The sequence below is a fragment of the Perissodus microlepis genome, chromosome 6 (assembly GCF_051167445.1).
Source record: "Perissodus microlepis isolate ML-2025 ecotype Zambia chromosome 6, ASM5116744v1, whole genome shotgun sequence".
NCBI classification, from domain to species: Eukaryota; Metazoa; Chordata; class Actinopteri; order Cichliformes; family Cichlidae; genus Perissodus; species Perissodus microlepis.
In genome coordinates, this window is record NC_140466.1 from 14,802,342 (window position 1) to 14,824,799 (window position 22,458).

Consider the following 22,458-nt stretch of genomic DNA (forward strand, 5'->3'; position numbering starts at 1 on the left):
ACAGGCTTAAAGTGAATGTTCTGCTCCTTATAATTGGATCAGAGGGAGAGATGTGCTATCAGTTAACTGGCTTCCTCACAAATATACTTATCAGATTTTGCCTCTAGGTAGATGATTTTGAAGGGAGAGAATTTCTACCAGGCATGGTAGGGAGTAGGTGTTAGTTGTGGTGTTTTCCAAGAAACTTTTCCTGGCACCTAAATGAGCCTAAATTCTCATAATGACTCTTAATTTGTGGAGTTAATACACAGAAACGTAACCATATAGAAATTCACTGGAGGTTATGTTTCCACATGTATCATTTTGGCACTTTTTTTGGCTTGAGCCTGCGGGTATCACTTAAGGTTAATGTACCGCAACTATTGTGGTTTTTCAGGGATCTGTGCATTGAGCCTGGGAACCTTCATCTCACCAACCTGCTTTTTTTTTTCTCAATTAAGGGAAAAACATAATGGAATACAAGGTCTAAAATCTGGCTTCATTTCAAATGTGATACTACACAAATCTGCAACAAGCGCTCATTGTCTGTGCTGTCGAGGTTAGTGTGGCTTTATCACAAAGCTGCTTAGCTGAATGTGTTTCTGAGTTAATGCTTGAGCTACCGAGTAGATGGCAGGTGAAGTAATTCCATGCAACATGAGTGTAACCATCACCCTACCCCCATCCTACTACCCCCACTCCCCCCCTTTTTTTTTAAAAGATTGCACAGCTTTGCTCCCTTACCCTACAACATACATGTAACACTTTCCTTGAGAGACAGATTACCTTAAGGATTTCAAATCTGCCACTATCACAGAAAATTTAATAGGAAGGGCTGACAGAGATCTGCTCTGTTAAGTATAAACTCTTTTATTCATATGTAAGGAATCCTCTCCAATGCAACAGAGCCACACAGGTGTAGATCAGCGATCCACACAATATGAAACTACAGCAAGTTAGAGCACGGTTTGCAAATAGTGCAGACTTAGAGCCGCTCTATCAACATTTACAGTCACGTATTGCGTCTTTATCCATATGGATTTAGGTGGAATTGATAGGAGGAACATCTGGTGTGTGGGTGTTTTGATGAGTGACAACACATGTATGCACTCCTTCCCTGCCCTCCATGTGCACATTGCCGAATTACTGTATTTTTCAGGGCTTTGCAACTCTGTGCAGGCAGAAGTTGAGTCAGTCAGAAAACCAAAACAAGAAAAAAATAAAACTGCATGCTAAACATAAACGCAGTGAGGGGGGATGCACACGATGCTGGAGGCTATAAGAAAACTGTGTCAGCTCTTTGTTCTCACCTGAACGGTTTGAACGTTACTAGACATCTTCTGACCATTATTTTAGCGTCGGTGCTGCCAGCAATCATTTTCCAAAACCAGCGAGTCCTGCCATCGTTGTTAACCTCCCGACCTGGAACTTGAGGGGACCGACCATTTTTAAGTGCGTCCCATACAGCGGTCCACAGCGTCAGTCAACACGCCTTTTCTACAGATAGAAAAATAAACAGCTGAGCTTCTTCACCTATCCAGAAGAAAAAGTCTAAAGTTTCATTCAGCGAGCTTCTTTATCCGGGAGTGAAAATGTCATTAAAGCGTTATATTCCGTCTCCAGGCGAGCACTGTGAAGGAGAAGTCGCCGCGGGTTGCGCCGAAGCTCTGGAGTCCTTCACCAAAAAAGAAAAAAAAAAAGAAAAAACGCACAAAAAATGGCGTTTGATAAAACATGTGAGGGAAGATGTTTGTTTGTCGGCCGGAATATTCGCTCGCTCTCTTGGTTTTAAAAGAGGAGAGACAGCTTCGTAGTCGATTTAACTTCACAGCGCACCCAGCGCGAGTGTGGCCAACCAGCCAGCCGGTCTTACCGTTCAGTTCTCACGAGGCGAGCTGGCTCAGGTGAAGTGCTGAACGTCCGGCTAATCTTTTCAAAATAATAGCCCCGCCAACGAGCAACCGATTCTAACAGTGGGGACAAACACTAAAAGAAGAAGAAAAATCCAGGCGCGAATGCCAAACATCCAAATTGCAAATTACTTACAATCACAGTCCTTCACAAACAGACACTAATGTTGCCTAATTATATTCTGAAAGGGTCTATAAACACAACGAAACTATTAACTAGAAGTATAAATGTAAGTAAATATAGAAGAAAAGAAGAATTTATTTATTTATTTATTTCCCTTTAGATTTAAAGGGACTAACGTGAGGTCTTTTTTTTCCTTCTCTGAAATTTTCGCTCCTTTAACACGCCTTATTCATTTGGCTGTACAATACATGCCGGAGAATTTGGGCTGTGTCCCAGATGAAGTTGTTTTTTTCTGACAATCTCATTAGCCAATTTTCGGTCGAGCATATAAGTTGAAAAGCTCTTTAACATACACACGTACTTCTTTTATTTGGGAGGTAATTCATTTTATTTCCTGTATCATTGTAGCTACCGGTGACTGACTTGATGCTGGTCCCTCGACACTGGAGCGATGGACAGGTCTGGATGGTCGAGACCCTGGTCGCACTCACCTCTGCATGGCGCCATCCCACAACTCTCCCATGAGGAGCACTGAAACATCGCTCCGTGCTTCACTGTCTTTTTCCTTCAGTTTGTGCAAAGTATGTACAGTTAACTGTTGCACACCTTTCTCCCACGCAGCTAATCAAAGCCCCTGTTGTGACTCAGTCCCACAGGTGGATTTGAAAGGGTCATCAGTATTTCTCTACCCATGGGTGAAATGAGCGATGGCAGCTGTTTTGACACATGATTTAATGCCCGTGATTACAGCGGGTTATAATTACAATGTAGGCTGGGTTAAATTTCTTTAAGCACACTTTTTGCACATTAAGCTTTAGATTGCGCATTTGAGGATTTGCTCTGGTAATTGTTTCAGCACCATGGAGAGCGCTGAATGTGCTCAGGATGCATCGGTGGCATCCAGCGGCAGGTAGCGGTACTGCAGCAGGAGCAGACGCAGCATCAGTAGCACCAGGTGGTAGTAATCTAATGTTATGCTTTACATTACCCATTACCACATTTACACGGTGTGCTGGAATTCAGTACAATAACAAATAAAACAACACCCTCCACCCCAATGTAGTAAAGCGGGTAACACCCACTCAACACACACCTTATAGCACTGTGCAGAATTAGCTTCAACAAATAGGGAGAGACGAGACACTGGCTATCTTGAGGCTACATTATTTGTTCACCTCAATGATTTGCAGTCAGCTCTAGCCACATGCACAAAGTATGCAGCCTTTGTGGCCGGTGGAGCAGAAACAGAGTCAGAAGATGGGGTGCGGTGGGGGGGATCTGCAGTGGACCAGTCTGAGGATGACAGTGAAATCTCAAACTCCCTTCATGGATCACTTGCGCTTGTACATAAGGATTTGACTGACAGCCCACCACCCACACAGGCTGTCCCTCTCTGTGGGTTGTGGGAATAGTGCTGCTCTATCAACAGGAATCCACTGGGCAAACATGGAATTCTTGCACCTTTTGTTTGTGTGTCTGTGGGTGTGGATACATTCATTTTATTCTGCACAAATGCATAATACAGACACACACACAATTAGGCACAATCATGCACATGCACACACTACAGTAGAAATCACTGATGTTTAAAAAGCAGTCTGCGAGACTCAGAAAAATACCCAAAGGCATGGCACACCGCCTCAATTCAGACTCTTACAAACCAAATGTAGACATTATCACTGGCCCACTTTTAAGGAATCATTCGGAAAATGTTGCATCATCAGTGAGATAGATGCATTTAAAATGGCAAACTCTACCCCCTGCAGCGGTAAACAGAATTGTTTCAGTGGAAGAACAAAAGAGGTATTAGGTCAAATTCTATATTAGTAGAAATGTCACAGACTCTTTCACAGCTATAATAGTGCATTTTTTGGTAGTACCCTCATATTTTCCACCACTTGGTTAAAGAGGAGCTATTTTTCAGCTTCTTTTTTTCTTGGACTCTACTAGGGTAGCTTTGCATGGTTAAAAAAGTACCCCCAAATGTTCTGGTACTTAGCCTTGACACAGCTACTGTCATTTAGTTCTACTGCTAGTTCTAGTACTTCCCAAACTTGAATATAAATGTGCCACCTTTTACAGGAGCAAAGATTACAGCAGTGGAAATATTACACTGAATACCTGCACACCCTGGGATATAACAGTAGACTTAATTCTTCAGTACCAAGCTGTATCAAACAGTGTCTAAATACTCATGTCCCTGGTAATAGGTGAGGTGATGTGAGGGAATTACCCTAACTCCTTTTTCATATGAAAACTTCGGCTCTGTGGAAATACCACAGTTAAAGTAGCAAAATGTTATCCTGCTGATTCTAAGTGTCTGTATATTATCTCCCTGGGCAATCATTTGTTATACACAAAGCTAGCAAGTGATAGAAGAATTACAAAGAGCAGCTCGGCTACATTATAATCATGCCCATGGTCTTAACTAAAGCTGCAGTCACAATTCATGCTGTCCAGTTTTCCCTACCAGAAAAGTATTTCAGTGATATGTTTACAGCTTGTGGGTCTGACTTCTCCACATCTCTCTTTATAAAGTAGCTTTCTCTTAGCATTAGGTTGGTTGAACATCTAGCTTCACATAGGTCCTGTTCACAAGAGTCCCCTGGGAAGTGGTCTGAACAAACAAACATGCTGTCTTTTGGCTGTTCATGGTCTGAAAAAACCATTTATTTTTACATAACACAGATTTAAGAGTTATAAAACTTGTCAGAAACCTGGTGTTTAGAGCAGTCTAAAGTCTGAACCTTGGGCTCACAGGGATTACTTGTACGTACGCTTACCTCATTATTTCAAATGTAATGTTTAAAATTAGCGTCACCTTCCAAAGGTGTATGCAGTGAGACCCATAAGTTTTTGAAAGTGACACAAATCTGATACATTCTTACATTCTGGTCAGAGTATTGATTGATTCACTGACACCAAAAGACCTGAAACACAGGAGAAGTCATGAATAACAGAAGTATTCCTGTGGTTAAGAAAAACAACTTCACAACATCTATCCAATTCAACAACAGGAGGAGGTAGGCACGCCATTGTCAAAGTCTACAATGAATTTAAGCATAGAGTGTTTACAGCAAGTTACAACCAGCATGTTGGGAAGAAAACAGTATGGAGAAGGAAAGGAGCTCCTAATGATATGAAACATAACGCATCAGAGGCAGCATTATGAGATGGACAGGCCACTTTTGTTTACTGATGATGTGACTGCTAATAGAAGTATCAGGATGAACTCTGAAGTGTTTGAATCTCTACTACGATCAAACAAAGAAGCAGAAACTGAAGGTAGCAGCAGCAAAGGCCTGAAAGAGCATCGCAAGGAAAGAAACAGTATTTGGTGATGGTCATGGATTCTAGACTTCATTAACTGCAATGCATTTTCATTCATGTGTTAAAAACAACCCTTGTATGTAAAATAATGTTAGTTTGTTAGCTTAAAGCCTGCACTGCAGTTAAGCCTTGATTATACACATTGAATTGTGGTGGTGTCATAAAGAAAAATTACAAAAAAGTGTTCATGTAAAAAAGAAAAGAAAAAGAAAATCAGAATATTGATTTAAATATATGACACAGAAAATATTAAACATTTAATAGCTGCACTTTAACTCCCTCCAGTAGTACTTATCACTAGTATTAATGAGTTTTCTACCTTGAAACAGAACATCGTCTGACACAGATAAAACCAGGTGCAGATGTAAAGCTACAGTAGCTGCAGAAGAAGCTGGCAATTAGTAATGAAAACAGAAGAAAGTCCTGATGTTTAGTGAGTTTATTATCCCATGTTTTCTACACAGTCTTGGTACTGTGGACTTTCTTTCTGTATTTCCTTTTTCTTGTTTATGGTTTATGAATTAGACCCAGCTCACTGACGACATTGGGGATTTAAAAACACCCTTAACTATACTTAGTCTGCTCCAGTGCATTAGCACAGCGTACTCTAGTTAAATCACTGCAAAAGTCACCTAATAAAAATTGTAACAAATGAGAAATAATGTAAAAAAAAAAAAGAGTGTGTAATTAAAGTAGAAACACATGTGTGAGAATGCATAGAAATCTGTACAGTGCTTCATAGCATAAGCTGAATATAAATAATAACCTTTGCAGAATTTAAAGGGAGTTGCAGGACCCTAACACACAAACACACTCAAAAACAGGAACAGAGTGCATGAAATAAAGATGAAGAGAGAGCATTTGTTACATATGGTATGCTTAACACATTTTCTTGTGAGAGGGATGACTAAACTGGAAGGGGAACACTTTCCATCTATCAGCAGACAGGGACAAAGAGAGGAGAGCATACAGGGGCATTTGTTTCAGCTGTTTCACACGAACATCTTTCATCTTCCCCACAAAGTTGTTATCAGATTTCTGCCTCAACCAACTCTCTTAGCAAGGGGGAGCAACGACTTTGAGAATAACACTGTAAACCTCTCAGACACAAGCTCCCATTGTCTGTGTTTGTTACCGGTCACTATACACAGCATACACAAAAATGTTAAAAATAATAATAATCTAAAAAGATCATTTCAGCACATCAGAGTTGAGGGATTAACATTTTAGTCAGACTGGATTTTAATATATTGTCTTGTTTAAGGGAATATATGATGTAGATAACATATTTTTTCTAAACATTACCTATTTCAAATCTAAAACCACCACCAACAATTGAACAAAGGATCCAATAAGATGCTTTAATAGATGCTGGCTGATATAGCAGAGCTGTAAAATTTTGTTTACTGGTCTTCTTCAGAACATGATTAGACTACCTTGTTGTCTACTCACCACTATACTAGGTATGAGTTTTCAACTAGTCCTTAAAACAAAGAGCAACTCAACGCATTTAGGCATGTAGAGGCATCTGAGACCACCTGTTGGAGATCAAACTGAGCATCAGAATATGAAAGACAGTGAAAGAGAGGTGATTTAATTAATTTGAATTTGGCATGGTGTTTCAGAAACTGCTAAACTACTGGGATTTTCCCTCACAACCGTCTCTAGGGTTTACAGAGCATCATCCAAAGAAGAGAAAATATCCAGTGAGTGGGAGTCAGAGGAGAATGTCCAGACTGTTTTTAGTTGATAGGAAGGCAAAAGTAACCCAAATAACCACCAACAACCAAATTATGCAGATGAGTATCTCTGAATGCAGAACACATCATGCCATGTAGGAGGTGGGCTACAGCAGCAGAAGGGCACACCCAGCGTCCTTCCTATCAACAACAAACAGGAAACTGAGGCTATAATTCAACAGGGACTAAAGAGAATACAACAACAGAAGACCGGAAAAATGTTGCCTGGTCCAATGACTCTAAATTTCTATTGCAACATTTAGATGGTAGAGCCAGAGTTTGGTGTATTAATGGTGTAAACCACATAGATCTATCCTGTCCTAACTGAGCCTTCCTGAATATTATTGCTGACCATGTCTATGCATTTATGACTGGAGTGACAGCTGTTTCCAGTAGGATAACACAGAAAAGCACAAACTGGTTTCCCAAACATTACAAAGAATCTAGTGTACTCAAGAAGCCTCAGATCTCAATCCAGCAAGCACCTTTGGGATATGGGGAAACAAGACATTTGTGTTATGGATCAAAAAATTTTAAGGAATGTTTCCAGGAGCTTTTTAAATCTGTGCCACATGGAAGAAAGGCAGTTTTGAAAGGAAATGGTGTCCAAGGAGGTATTAGCATGGTGTACCTAATGTATATAGCAGCATCATGCTCGTACGGTATTTTTCAAATCAGAGAGGAATGTCTGCAGTGGTAGATTGGTACTGATAATCGTGTCATGTGTGATAGTTCAGAGATTCCACAGTTAATGGGATTATCCTAAGCATGACTTTCACAACTTGTCTTATCTAAATCTGAATAAATCATACAAAACAAATCAGAGAATCTGACGAGCAGATAAATGAGCAAAACAATCTGATGGATGATTATAAAATTAATTAACACTCAACAGTCTTATGTATGACAATGTGGCACCAAATCTCAATTACTCTATTAGAGTTGTTAGCAAATATATGCTTTTGTTTTTGTAAATATGAGATTTCCCACAGAAAGTTCTGTGGATGTTTTATTTTATTTTGGAGTTAATACAAAGCTCTGTGTCAAATTATGTAAATACTGAAAATATGTATGATTTTCACGCTAGTCGTAATGACAAATGAATTAGGAAATAATCTCCAAATGGCGGTGTAAGTGAAATTATATTACAAACTGTTATCCCGCTTTGCGAGCTAATCGAGAAGCTGTTTATCAGGACAGCTGCATTAAATTGATTTTCGGTTTCTGGAGCCAACAAAGGTCAAAGCTACTTCCTCATTTCTAAATGCATCATGCTGGAACAAAGTGTAAGACCAGTCAGCTCGAAAAAATGTGATTTTAACCAAGTGATTTATGCAGGTCATTATAAAGGCAAGTTGGTGTCTCAAGACAAGTTGAGATGAGGACAACAGACTCAGATCAGGCTCTAAACTCTGATCACGTAGACAAATCACGTATCAGTGTCAAGCACCATGCCTGCAAGTCTAATTTCTTTTTCTATGGTGGTGAGGAGAAACAACAAGAAGTAATACTGTTGGCAAAAAAAGTAGGTAGTGAAGGAGTGAAGGCAACATCTAAACAAAATAATACCTCAAGAAGTGAAATACTTTTATCAGAACAATGCCTGCAAATAGCTCAAAGAGTAACTTTGCTAAATCTTATGCAGTATGTGGGTACTTCTGACCACAATCGACTAAACGAGGTCAACATAAGTGGTTGTATCTGCAATAAAAGGCAGACTCCTGCAGTGGTCATCAGCTGCTGCATGGCCTTAAAGAAATAGGGGAACCAGTGCAACAGCACATGTCTGAATTCTTAGAGTATTTTTTGTTGCTATACATTTTAATATATTTTACATAGATTTACAGACACGTTTATCCTGTGTTGATCCAACTGCAACTGAATTTCATTCCATCTAGACTTGCTGTGTACTGAATGCCTGTCTGTCTTAGAGATCTTATATCTTAGTTGCAGACAGTATAGAACCAAATTTCTATAACCTCATCATTTAAAAATTATATATATGAGATTTTTGTGTTTTATTATCTGTCATAATGTGTGTGTGGCATTTGGGTAGAGTTTTACTGTGGTGTGTGATGTGTGGAATTGCTGTATGACTTGGTTGGCCATTGGTGAATATGGAAGCACCCATCTGGCATGGTAAAAGGAAAATGAGGTTAATCAGCAGCAAAGCATAAAAGGCTACCAGTTGGCTAATTAGTGATTGCTGCTAGTGGAGGCCACAATGCTCAGTAAACAATGCTCAGTAAATCAATTAGAAAAAGTTGGTCTGCACCGTACTCTGCTTCTGCCTTTAATGATTGCAGTGCAGCCGCTCAGTGGTCATTCATCATACTCCGTATCGCGTCTGGCCTCAAAAACTGGATTGTGGCCATAATGCAAAAATCTACACTTCAAAATTCAGCTTCATTTATTAACGGGTGATGTCACGATGGCTAAGTTCTTTATATACAGCCTATACACCCACAGATAATCAGGCTACGAGTGTCTTTGAGCTCATAGTTTGAATTAACTTTCTTTTCTCGTGCTCTTTAGCTCCAACTTGAAGCCCTAAAGCTAAAAAAAACTTTACTTCAGCACCAAACAGCAAACAAGTGGTTTCTCCATCATGATGATAGTTACACATTCAGCAACTGTTTCCCTCAGAAATTAGGAAAGGCATGTGGCTGCATACCATTAACCGACACACACTGCTCCACTGCTTTCTAAAGGAGTCTGTCCTCTTGTATAAAAAGAGAGAGAAGGTCACTGTGAACGCACTCACTGATTAGTGAGGACTTTAATCATTTTTGGCTGTTACCATCTCGGTGTTTTGTGCCAAACATATTTGCTTTGCCAAGAGGAGCTCTATAAACTCTATAGGCTTCTCTTTTTAGCTAATATCTTTTTTATTATATTTATATATGCATAGTGTAACAATGTTAGAGCTGACAGGCAGAAGAAAAGAGAAGAAAGAAGAATAGAGGTCTCTCCACAGACCCCCACACTTCATGATAACAGTTTGAGCTATGTCCATCTTCAATGACACTCTCTGCACATAACCAACACCCAGTACATATTTCTGAGATAAAAACATATTTTGTCAAAATCTCATGATTTGTAATCTTCAGAATAACAATGATTTGTGTGCATTTATAGTCTTTTTAGGCTATTCTGAAATTAAACCCCATTACTGAAGGTTTAAAACATGAATATAAAGCTAAAGTTCAATTACAAAAAACCAAAAAACTTTTCATCCAAAACTTAAGTTGCTCAGGACATTTTTCACCCCTCACAGATTTCTTACCTGTTGCTTAATCAATACAGAAGACATAGTACAGGCTTGAGATTCTGTTCTTACATTTTGCAGCAGAAATCCTTGACTTTTTAGTAAGACAGCCCAGCGAGCTACTCTCCACTAAACTTTAAAATTACTCTTGAATAATACACAATTGCAACAGAATTGATTTGTTTCAACTCCACGGGAGATACGGGAACAGCAGCAGAACAAAGACAAGAGCGGAGCAAAGCCGGGCACTGAAAAAACACCCATTCACTTATTTAGACACTTTTTTTTAAAGTTGCATTTCTGCTGCCGCTTCCAAAACAAAGACAGGCTAATTGGAGTGTGGACCCACAACAAAACAAACAAAAAACAATTGATTATCTCGTAGCAGTAATTGCATACAGAACTTAGACTTAAAAACTAATCGATAAATCATCTCATTCACCTATAGCGTTGTCATTTGTTTCTTTGTCCCCAACTTTTTTACACCAATTAAAAGCAGCTTCACTCTGAATAGAATAGAGGGAAACTGCTGAAAAGGCTGATAAAGACAAAACAGTTCAGAGAAATCTATGGAGGAATAGGGAATGGACATACAGAGAGAACATAACAATAAGGGAGATTGATTTATCTGTAATGAATGATGGAAATGGCTTAGTGCAGTGATTGACTGTAGGCCGTTTTGTGAGAGGGTGAAAAGCGATGGAGCATTGTGATGCTGACTGACAGCGCAGGTCGACACAAGAGACACAATTTGCATTTTCATTACATCTGAGATTGACTTCTTTCTCCTGTGTAGTTTGACACTGACACACACGCGCGCGCGCACACACACATATACAAAAACAGACACAAATGCAAATAAATTTACACACGTGGTCAACAGGCAGCGATCACGAAGCCGTCCCCTCAGTGCAGAGGCTGACCCTTTTGCTGTCGCTGTGAGATAACATGGGATTTGAAAACAGGAGCAACTTCTATGAAAACAGACCTAATGGAGCCAAAATATTTTTAAAAATTTAACCTAATTTCATCCACTTTTAGAAAGTGATATGTTGCATCAGCCATTATCTGATGTTCTCAGGGGAGTCTGAGAAAATTGAAGAGCACTTGTGTTCAAGGAGGTATTGTTGTAAGTGATTTTGAGTCTACTTTCAGCTTTAAATGCACATGATTAACAGTTCATATTGGCACTTTCTGCGCTGAGAGAGCACTTAAATAAAAAAATACTGTTTACATGTGGCATCAGTGGAAGGCTCATAAAGTAAAACCAGCATAGACATGTGCATGAAATATTTAGTGTAAACACTGATTTTAAATGTTATTGAAGTGGTACACATGGCTTCACTTAACATGACAGACTAATAGCGGACCACTCACTTACTTACTGAGTCATCTATTATATCTATTAACTTCAGCTACATACAGTACGCACAAATATATGCACATACAGTTTTAAATACCAACACTGTTGTTGAGCAGGCTGATCTCAGACAGAAAGGAGAAGTCATCAGACTGTAGCATTAATGCTAAAGGGCAAAGGGCTGCAGGGGGCACTGAGGGTCCTAATACTGTCAGTGTGACTGACAGGCTTCCAGTATCGTTCGGAGACAGCAACGCGAGGAAGGAATACACAAAAATGACAACGAGATCCCAAAAGCATCTTCCAGGAGACAGAAAAAAAGCAGATTCTTGCATTGTGATCCTGAAAGAAATGTTGTTCTGACTCACAAAACACTGTGCTGCTTACATTCAGAGCATACATATTTTGCCCTTGCAGAAGTAATTACTGTTTTTTCTGTTAGTTTGGTTCTAGATATAGATGTTATACAAGCACACATGTTTTCATTCTGCTCTGTCCACTTGTAATTATCTTTTTACTTCAGAAACTGATGAGTTCTGAACTGTCATCTTCTCACAAAACCTTTTAAGGTTTACAGAAAATGGTTTGGAAAAAGAGAAAAATATCCAGAGAGTGACAGGAGAAAATTCCATGCTGATGCCAGAGATCAGAGGCGAATGGGCCGACTGTTTCAAGCTGATAAGAAGGCAACGCTAACACAAAAAAACATCTTTAGCTGTCGAGGTGTAAAGAAGAACATCTGTAAATGGAGAGCATATCAAACGTTACAGCTGATGGGTTAAAGCAGCAGAAGACCACACCAGGTGCTACTCATGAAAACAGGAAAGTGAGGTGATAATTCATAGACTCACCCTGGTCAGATAAGCCCTGATTACTGCTGTGACATTAAGATGATAAGGTCATAATTTGATGTAAACAAACATGAAAGAAAGGAAAGAATGGTGCTGGTGTGATGGTGAGGAGATTTTTTTGGTACCCTTTGGTATGTTTTTGGTATGCTGGAAGTATGTTTTGTAAATGCCACAGCTGACCGTGTCCATCACTTTATGACCACAGTGTGCCTATTTTCTGATGCCTGCTTCCAGCAGGATATCACATCATGTTGCAAAACCTAAATCATCTCAAACTGGTTTCTTGAATGAGTTCACTGATCTAAATTCAACAAAGCATCTTTGGGATATGGTGAAATGGGAAAATTGCATCTTGGATGTGCAGCCAAAAACTCTACGGCATGTCTGATGCTGTCATGTCAATATAGACCGAAATTGATGAGGAACGTTTCCAGCACCTCACTGAATCTATGCCACAGTGAATTAAGGCTGCTCTGAAAGCAGAGAAGGGCCCAATCCAATATTAGCAAGGTATATCTAATAAAGTGGGCGGTGAGAACCATTCATGCTTATGCTTAACTTTCGTCTGGAGCAATGTTAAAGATAACAAAGCAGGAAATTTAATTTAAAATGAACTCATGTGAAACACTAGTTTAAATTGAAATGTACCTAAAATAAGCACCTTGATTAACATGTGCAGGCAAGGTCTCCAGAATTAGTCTTTATCAGTTTGGTCAGATATGACAACAAAACAAGTAGTACTGGTGCAAGTGTCCACACTGTGAGTTACTTACCTTCACACTGTGCTGTGTCTGCATTATAATGTTTATTCTAAACTTATGATATTTGCCCATATAAAACAATCCAAACTAAACTGTTTAAGTGAACATGTTTAAACACTAGAAATGAAAAAGGAAGCAATGAAACTCAAACTGAAAGTAAATTTGTCACAACTAACAACAAGGGCTCAAAAAACACAACTGAAGCAAAATCAGAGGGATGAGATTAGAGAGGCAAGTTTGAAATGGTTTGAACATGTTGAGAGGAGGGGTAGTGGATATACTGGTGTTGAATATGGAGCCATCAGACAGGAGGAAAAGACAAAGACCACATAGAAGATTCATGGATGCAGACGTGTTTGTGTGACGGAGGAAGATGCTGGAGAACAGACTCATGTAAGTGCACACACTACTGGAACAGGTCATAGATTACTGCACGAGAGGAGGAAAAGGATTAGTTGAAATCCACGTGACTAAGAGAGATTGATTCTGAGGATAAGTGAATTTAAGGTTTGACTTTGTATTTGGTTTTGTCTTGCCCTTGACAGTGGGGGGAGTGTGCAGGTGGGCATGGAGTCCAAGGAGTGAGGATGAAGTAGAGGGGAGAGAGGGCAAACAGGTGAGTAGAAGCAGCATTTCTCCAGGTAAAAGGTGAGTGTTTTCAGGGAAGCAGGTGAGTGTGACAGGGAAAAAAAGCTTGTGATCTTTTGGGCTATGGGAAAAAGAGGAGTTTTCTTCAGCCTTTGTTCACCAGACATTTCACTGGGAAACGAATTATAGAGCAAGATTACTAACTCAGCACACATAAGAAAAACACAGTAAACAACAAAATGAAGCTAACAACACTGACTCTACTCCAAGGGCAGAGCAGCAAGAAAAACCCCGGCCCACTACTCCATCAGAGAGCATTGAGACAGAAGGAGATAAGAGGGGCAAATAAAGTGTAGTCCACAAGGGACGATGACAACACTTGGGTTGAAATGGAGAAAGGCATATTTACAGTAGCCTGAGATTCCTACTGAATTTGGATCATGAGGAATAAACTTCATCCATCCATCCATCCATTCACTTCCGCTCATCCTGTTCAGGGTCGCGGGGGGAGCTGGAGCCTATCCCAGCTGTCATACGGCGAGAGGCGGGGTACACCCAGGACAGGTCGCCAGTCTGTCACAGGGCTAACACATAGAGACAGACTACCATTTGCTCTCACATTCACACCTATGAACAATTTAGATTAATCAATTAACTTATCCCCACTAACAGGGGCAGCACGGTGGTTAGCACAGCTAGAAGGTCTTGAGTTCAACTCCACCATCAGACCGGGGTCTTTCTGTGTGGAGTTTGCATGTTCTCCCCGGGTACACATCCAAGCCCCACATTGTGCAAGCTCCAAAGCCACTCTGCTGCATGTCCTTATTGCAACAGTTATAAGTTACCTGTTATAATCTATAATCCAGCATCACATCTCTCTATGATTTGCTGCCACGTGGAAGCAAATGAACAGCTAGGAGTCCCAGGATTACTTTTTCAGCTATCAACCATCTTTTATTTGCCATATGCAGAACAAATCAGTTTCGCCATGTACATGCCCCCATGTTCTCAAATCTTCTTTCGCTTCAGTGTCTCATAGGTTTTTCCAAACAAGGCCACAGTACTGTACCTAGATGTCACACAAGTTTCTTCTTTAAATTCAGCTGCATTCTCCTACTTCACTCACATTAAAGCACCAACAAAGGTGCATTATAGATCGTTTTCATCCACTATTGTGTCTAAAGCCAATAAGGTCTCTGCCTTTAGGTGGCAAATGAAGACGAGTGATTGATTTTACCCACCTTCCACCTATACAGCAATAAAAAGACAGTCCAGGGCAAAAGTAACAGAGGCCTATAAAAGTTTATCTGGTGCTGTGGGGATATAAGAGTATCACAGAGTGTGGTGAAGATATAGCAAGCACAGAGGAGCTGTAAGCTTGGTAACTATTCAATCTTGAAGGCAAATAAAGATAATTTTATATATTATTATTATTATTATTATTATTATTATTATTATTATTATTTCCCCAGTTTCTGTGATTTTTTAGTGGTTAACTTAAATAGAATTGATGACTTGGGAGGTGCACAAGAAAAGGTCGTCACCTCATGTATGGTAAATAGGAAGCTCTCATACCATTTTTCACAGCAATTGAACCTCCTGCTGTACTTTTACCAGCTTTACAAAACAATATATGCCCAATATCAAAGTGTCAACATGGACAGAGATAGTGTTGTAAACAGGACAAATGGTGCAAGAGCTAGGGGTAGGCAGAGATGTTTCAAACCCTGCCATGGCTGGTAAGAGGTATGAGAACTGGAGTGATTAAAGCAATGAATCACTAGTGTGGAGGTCTCAGCTGCTGATGGTGTCATCTCACACACAAGCAGGCATTTTAGGGCACCCATAACAGCCAACTGAAATTCTTTACTCAAAGTACACCAAGTCTGTATCTGTGTGAGGCAGAGACAGAAAGATGCTCTGGTTTAGACACATTATTTTCTCTCTGTTGCGTTTCACTTTATAAATGTGTCCAATTTCATTCTCATTCTTCACAAGCCGAAACAAGGCTCATAAATCTAGAAACGAGATGTGTACAGAGAGTCACAATCACTTTGTAACGCTGTATGCTGCTCTGTAATGAGTTCAGGTGTTATTTGCAGGTAGTTGTTGGAGTGGAGAAAGGCACTGCTGGATCTCAGCTGAAAACAATAACACTAAATTAAGATTACAGTATGTGATTGTTCTAAATTAAAGACTACAACAAAAAAGAAGATAGTGTCACTATCTTTTTAATGTAATTTTAAGGCATGCAAGTGCGACTTCATTTGTGCTGCATCACCAGGAGTCATGAAAAGCAAATACTTTGGAGAAAACTAGTCCATTTCACTGTAATTGGGGAGGTGCTGTTAATAGGTCACCAGTCTATTAAGGTGAAGTATATCACAGGGAAAACTTTTTTTTTTTTCTATGTAAAAATATCTTTGTGAACCAACAAACGCTGATGCAATAACAACGGCGTTACACTGCCTCAGTCCCAGATGCAAAAGTAGAGCAATAAAGCAAGACTGAAAAAAAGAAAACGGCTAGAATCATACAAGAACTGTCAAAACAAAGGTGGATATAAAACACAAAACTAAAAATAAATCTCACTTTACAAAACCTTGGATAGAGGACATAGAAAAAAGGTTAAAGAACCAGAAGGTAGAAGCGAAGGCAATACAACTGTGTGTGTCCCCTTTGGCCACACTGATAGAGCCTTAGCCAATCCATCCTCGTCTTTCATTTCACGGTTCTGTTTGCATCATTTATCCTGTTTGGGCAAGGCGTCAGTGCCAATACTTGGCAATATGAAATGTGATTGACGATGACACCCACAGTCTGCCACGATAACTCTCTTCTCTAAAACAACAGGATAAATGCCTGCTTTTGTACAGCATGAACATAGAACAGCTGTTCTGTGACACTGGGAAACTAACTGGAAGGATAAAAAAGTAGAACAATTCCTTGAGTATTTAAATAAAACCACCAACACGTGCTATTCTTTTGTCTAGCAATTAATAGTCCATATGCAAGTTGCTTATTTGCCTTGACATTACTTTTAAATTTAATTTGGATGCGAGGTATTCTTTGCCAGATTGAATGAGGCAGATTGTAAATCGATGGTGCTAAATGATCCTGAGGATGGACACCTACAGCAAAGCCTTAGACTCCATGATCCCAATCCTATTAAGAGATGCAGTGTAGGTGTTTCTGCACTTTAAAATGTGTCTTCTAAATGAGTAAGCAAACACAAGAGAGGAAATTATTACCTTAAAACAGCAACTGTGATGAAATCCAAATGGCAGTCAAATATCATTTCATGTTTTTGGCTCTGAATGGCCAGCCCCGGGCATCAGTCAGTTGGCAGGATTTTGGATTATCATGATGACAAGTCAAGAGGGAGAGAGGATCAGAGAGTGAAACAAAGCCAAGTCTAATTTGTTTTTAGCATCTCATCTTAGTATTTACGATGCTCAAAGCAATGATTTAACTACTCCATAAAGTGATTATATAAAAAAAAAAATAAAAGTTTATGCTGGTTGGTAACTTAATTTGTGTCCCTTTTTTGGCAAATAGTGTAACGAAGAAGGCAGATAGACGGGAAAGAACTGATGCATGGGAGGAAACCAAAGAAGCTTGAAATGATTTACATTCCTCCTTGGTAATCAGTATTGCCATATGATTAACGTACTTATGTTGGAAGTGCCTATATGTGTTTGCATATGTCTGTTTATACATCTGTGTCAGTGAAACTATTCTGATTGGTATAAAAAAAATTGGGTGGCAGGGATACAACTTGTTTAGTCTCTCACATGTACACGGCTTTCCTTAGTCATTGACCACACATATGCAGTTTAAAATGATTACATGTCAGAGTGTAGCAACTGAAATCGAAGTCTTTGAGCAATGACTCCTTTGCTACCTCTTGAGAAATTAGACCAAATTGGACTAACCCTGGCCATTTGTATTAGGGTTGAAAAAAAATGTGATGTAGCCTGTAAGGAAGGTACAGCCTTATTTAAGAAGTAGGATTAGAAAATGCTCATACAATAATGAAATAAAAACATGATTTAGCCCATAAAAATCAAAAACCCCAGTCTCTCCTTCATGGTATTGTTTTGTATGTGTGGACAGCTTCCAGCTCGGCTGCTATTTTTAGATTGCTTCTTGCCAGTGCATTTTCTTCCACTCGTGCCTTCGTCATACGTGCTGAAGTACAAGTCTCCTGTGTCAAAAGACAGACATTTGAAAATGTACTTTTCCATTTGTGTGAGAATTTGCAGAGAGGTAAACATGGTGGGTGCAAGGTTCTGGGATGATGGCCATTTCAGTTGACTGTTCTCCCCCAGAGGTCTCTGGGATTTAGTGTGCAACTCCATGTTGACGTCCTTCCCTTTGGTATGATTTCACATAAGGGCACAAGCTAGTGAATGTGAAAAAAAAAAGAAAGTCCCAGCCACTCAGTGCTATCCTGATGTCTTTGGGTCTGGATTCTTCTGCTGAAGATGACTGAATACTGCCTGGTTATAGCAATAAATCCAACTGCAATCAACAGCAATGATCTTCAACGTGAAAGATTGATCAGTTTAGCAGAAAAGCAGTTTTTTCTCTCCACCTCTGTGCAAATTCTGACATCACAGACATTTGATACCAAGTTGTTGTAACTTTAAGGTACTGATTGAAAAAAATAAAGGGTTCAGAGATACGTGAGAAGACTAACTGCATTTCCACTCATATATGGTATTTTAATTGAACCAAAAAAAAAAAAAAAATAGAACTTAGAGTTCCTCTTAGAACTTAAAACCTAATTTCCCTTTTTTGTTATGCATGTTTTTGTCGTTTTTGTCATTATGGTAGTCATATGTCTTGTGACACTCAAAAGAGTTTGACATATTTTCCTTAGCTGGAATCAGATACATGTGGACAGCTAAATCCTGTTTTACCCTTTTGATTAGCGCTGGATGTTTCCTAAAGCAATGACTGTTACATATCAAAAGTATAATATCAAAATAAATATCAAAAAATGAACTCTTATTTACAAAAGTATTCAGATTCTGAAGCTAGTTTTTTAAAGAAGCGCCTACAGCAACATGTGCACTGTCTTGACTCTGTAAGTTTCCACAACCTTAGCATACCTGGACTTCTGCCAGCAGATCCTGGTCCTGCACCCAGGTTTCTCTAAATATCTTCTGTGGAGTAAAGTCAGGTTGATTGGCGCTAAAATGGACTTTAACTGAATCAAAAAAAAAAAAGTCAATGTACCCATTAAAAAGTGAAAGGAAAAAAAGAATAACTTTTTTGAGGTGAATACAGGGGTTTGAGTTCATCAATTCTAGAAGATAATGAAGGTAATTTACTCAATACTCTACACATCAATTGACTGGATTGGATTTTATTTATATCGTTTACCAGCATCTAGAGTAATATGTAATTTTAATGTATAAGTAATGTAATGGTTATAAATGGGAAATATAGCTTCTACATTTCTATTTTCACAATGCTTTCTGTTTTCGCTGTTCATTATTGTTTGGCAGTCAGTGGTGGTTGGCTGTAAGCTGTAGCTTTTGTTTGCTGGAAGACAGAAATAAATGGTTTCTATTTTGAGACACCTGCTGTGTCTAGACAACCTAAATATGGCAACACTTGATCTGGCACAGTGTTACCGGTGCCCTTAACGTCCAAAAGTCCTATCCAGCACTGAAAAGTTGTACTTGACCAACGGTAGAAGTTTTGTTAGGTCAACAATATGAGTCGACGTGATAAAAAGAGATTCTTTTTTATCAGCTTTTACAAATCTCACGTACCTAAAATAAATGAATAAATAGAAGAAAGAAAATAAAGTGTCCACTCTGCCTGCCTGAGCCTAAAGGTGGTAGCATTGTGCAAAGCTTCCCTTGTACTCACAGACACAAACAAGAGTGGAAAATACCACCTGCTGCCTTACAATGCCTATGCCTTTGCTTGACCCACAGTTATCGACAGTTTGAAGATAGCAGATGGTGCTGTTGCTTTGTTTGTATTGTTCCTGTAAATACTGGTGGCAGAGGTCACACATTTTCCTTTTCTAGTCCAAATTCCCATTCTGACATTGTATTTTTTTTCTCCAAACTGTAGCTCGTGATTACAAGATTGCCTTTGAATTTCCTACCAATGACTTTTGGAATAGAGTAGCTATATGATTGTGAGGTAAATGCCTCTTCTTTAGCATGTGCTTTACTGACACAAATAAACTAAAACTGTGCCTGTGATCTATGTGAACCAAAAAAAGCTTTGAAAAGAAAGTCATCTGCAGTGTATTGTCAGAACACATCACATCCCACATCTGTAGAAATAATATATTTACCACTTTAAGCCAGTAAGCAGAATAACAGGTGGAAAAGACTGAAACTGTCCACTTGCAGGATGCTGCTTTGCCCTTGTTCAACTGGTTTTCTCTACCTCTTAGTTTAAACTCCCATTAACCATTCACATTTAATGGCTCTGGTATATCAGACAATTTAAAGTCCCTCTCTAGCAGAACGGACGGTGCAGCCGAGCGTGACAGAGAGCTAATTGAAGTCCGCTGACACCATTAGCAAACTGCCATCAGGCTGATAAACAGTCGTATAACAAGAGGCTGATGGCTTAGGAAGAGGGACAGAGAGACAGCAGATGATGAACAACACAACGTTGTCTTTCTCACAGGTTGGAGCTTGGAGCATGTGTCTCTTAACAAGCAAAACCATAAACGTTGGATGCAAACGTAGGTAGCGCAGAAAATAGGCAAAGACAGAGATGTTCACACAGAAAACTGTAAGGTGAATATACATAGATAGATGGATGAATCGATATTATAACATAAAACACTGAAAGCAGTCCCTGCACGTTCCAGTGCTACGAACTGTCTTATCAAAAAAGGACACTGGATATAGTGACCTAGTAGTTGCTGTCACACACTGGCCTTTATCTCTGCAGCTCATGCTAATGCACCATGACTGTTCCTTTTCTGAAAGGGCTAACAAGCAAACAATTGCTGGAAATGCAGTTAATAAAAAAGCCTCAAATGCAAACTATTGTATCTTCTTTTTGTATGTTTTTAGACATTTGCATAATGCAAAAAATGCATATTCTTAAAGAAATTATTATCATTATTATCATTATTTTAGAACTAGATATCAGTACAATTTCTGGTTGATACCCACAGCAAAAAATCAAACCTGCAAAATGCAGCCTGGGCAGTGTTAACAATATGAAACAATTACAGACCCCCACCTCCCCACAGGGCTGGCTCAAGCAGCAGCGCAGAAGGTGCTTGAAAATGCCAGTAACATGCCGATCTGAGCCATCGTCTCTCCCACTGTGCTCTGGATTTGATTTAACTGCGACTGTCTTTATTTCCCCTGGGCTACACTGCTATCACAGTGAAGCACGGAGGTGAGACATCTTGCTGAATGGAAATGCTCCCATAGAGGTGCAGTATGTGAGAGACTAGCCCTTGGGACCAATACTGGCTAATGGCTATCTGATTGACTGGGCAAAGAGAGGAAGCCTGTTGAGAAAGTGAGAATGGGGAGTGCAGAAAGGTGACGTCTCATCTGTTTGTCTTTTCGAGCACTCAAGTAATATGAAGACGGTGCTTATGCATGCTTATTGGTCTTGTGCGGGGCGTCTGTTCAGCGCCCCTTCAATATCTTTTTGCCTGTGGCACGAATAAAGGTTGCTTACAGCATACTAAGAGATGTGGTCAGATAATAGAGGAGGTAATTACTCCAGCACACAGTAGCCACTGATTAAGAATTGCATTACTGATCAGCTAGATGCAGAAGCGCAACGTGCCGGTGAAGGATGCAAAACTGGAGAAGAAAGAAAACTACTACATACTGTTATGCTTCCAGCCAGGCTAAGACATGAGGCACACGGGTGAGTTGACCATGTGTTATGCACACATATGAACAAACACTGCAGCCAAGCAGCTTTCAATAGCTGGGAATGCTCATCATAACTGCTCAGTGTTGAGAGAACTCTGTGGGCTGCTTCTTATTCTCAGCACCTGAGGGCAGTATGACTAGAAAGTTAAAACAAAAAAGTAACAAAAAAAAAAATATTTAATTGACATTGGTTACACCTGATTTAATTTGTTCTGTGTGGCATTTTAACAAGTATACATAATTTCAAATCTTTCCCTTTACTTACAACGCTGCCCTGGGCAGGAAGCTGTTGCACTGAATACATAATTCAGTTTAGAGCAAAGTTTAACTTGTTTTAGTACAGACAGAAACTCTGAGAGTTCCCTCTACAGACCCATATTATTAATAGAGCTTTAAAAATGAAACACAGACCAATCTATAAATGCTAAAGTATGACATGGACTTGAGTTCATATTTACTGTATGTCATTATGTTGAATAATTAAGCATCTTTTAACTGCAGCATAAATGGTAGAACCTGTGGATATTATTGTGAAACTGGCTCCATGTTGTTCCATCATAGATTATTTTTATAAATAATACAGTATATCAAGCAGTTAACAGCAAATACACACAAACACAAGGCACCCACACATGGCACAGATATTAACAATTTGCAAC

General features: G+C 39.4%; 1 protein-coding gene across 1 annotated transcript in view; it reads right to left on the reverse strand.

The window, feature by feature from the left end:
- LOC146385308 (alpha-1,6-mannosylglycoprotein 6-beta-N-acetylglucosaminyltransferase B-like) overlaps window positions 1-1,879 on the reverse strand; it is a 119,916-nt gene extending 118,037 nt beyond the window's left edge. The window contains exon 1 of the mRNA XM_084930967.1: window positions 1,290-1,879. Within this exon, the coding sequence (XP_084787093.1) occupies window positions 1,290-1,357 (68 nt within the window). The 5' untranslated portion in view covers window positions 1,358-1,879. The remainder of the gene's footprint in view (window positions 1-1,289) is intronic.
- Window positions 1,880-22,458: the final 20,579 nt, after the last annotated feature.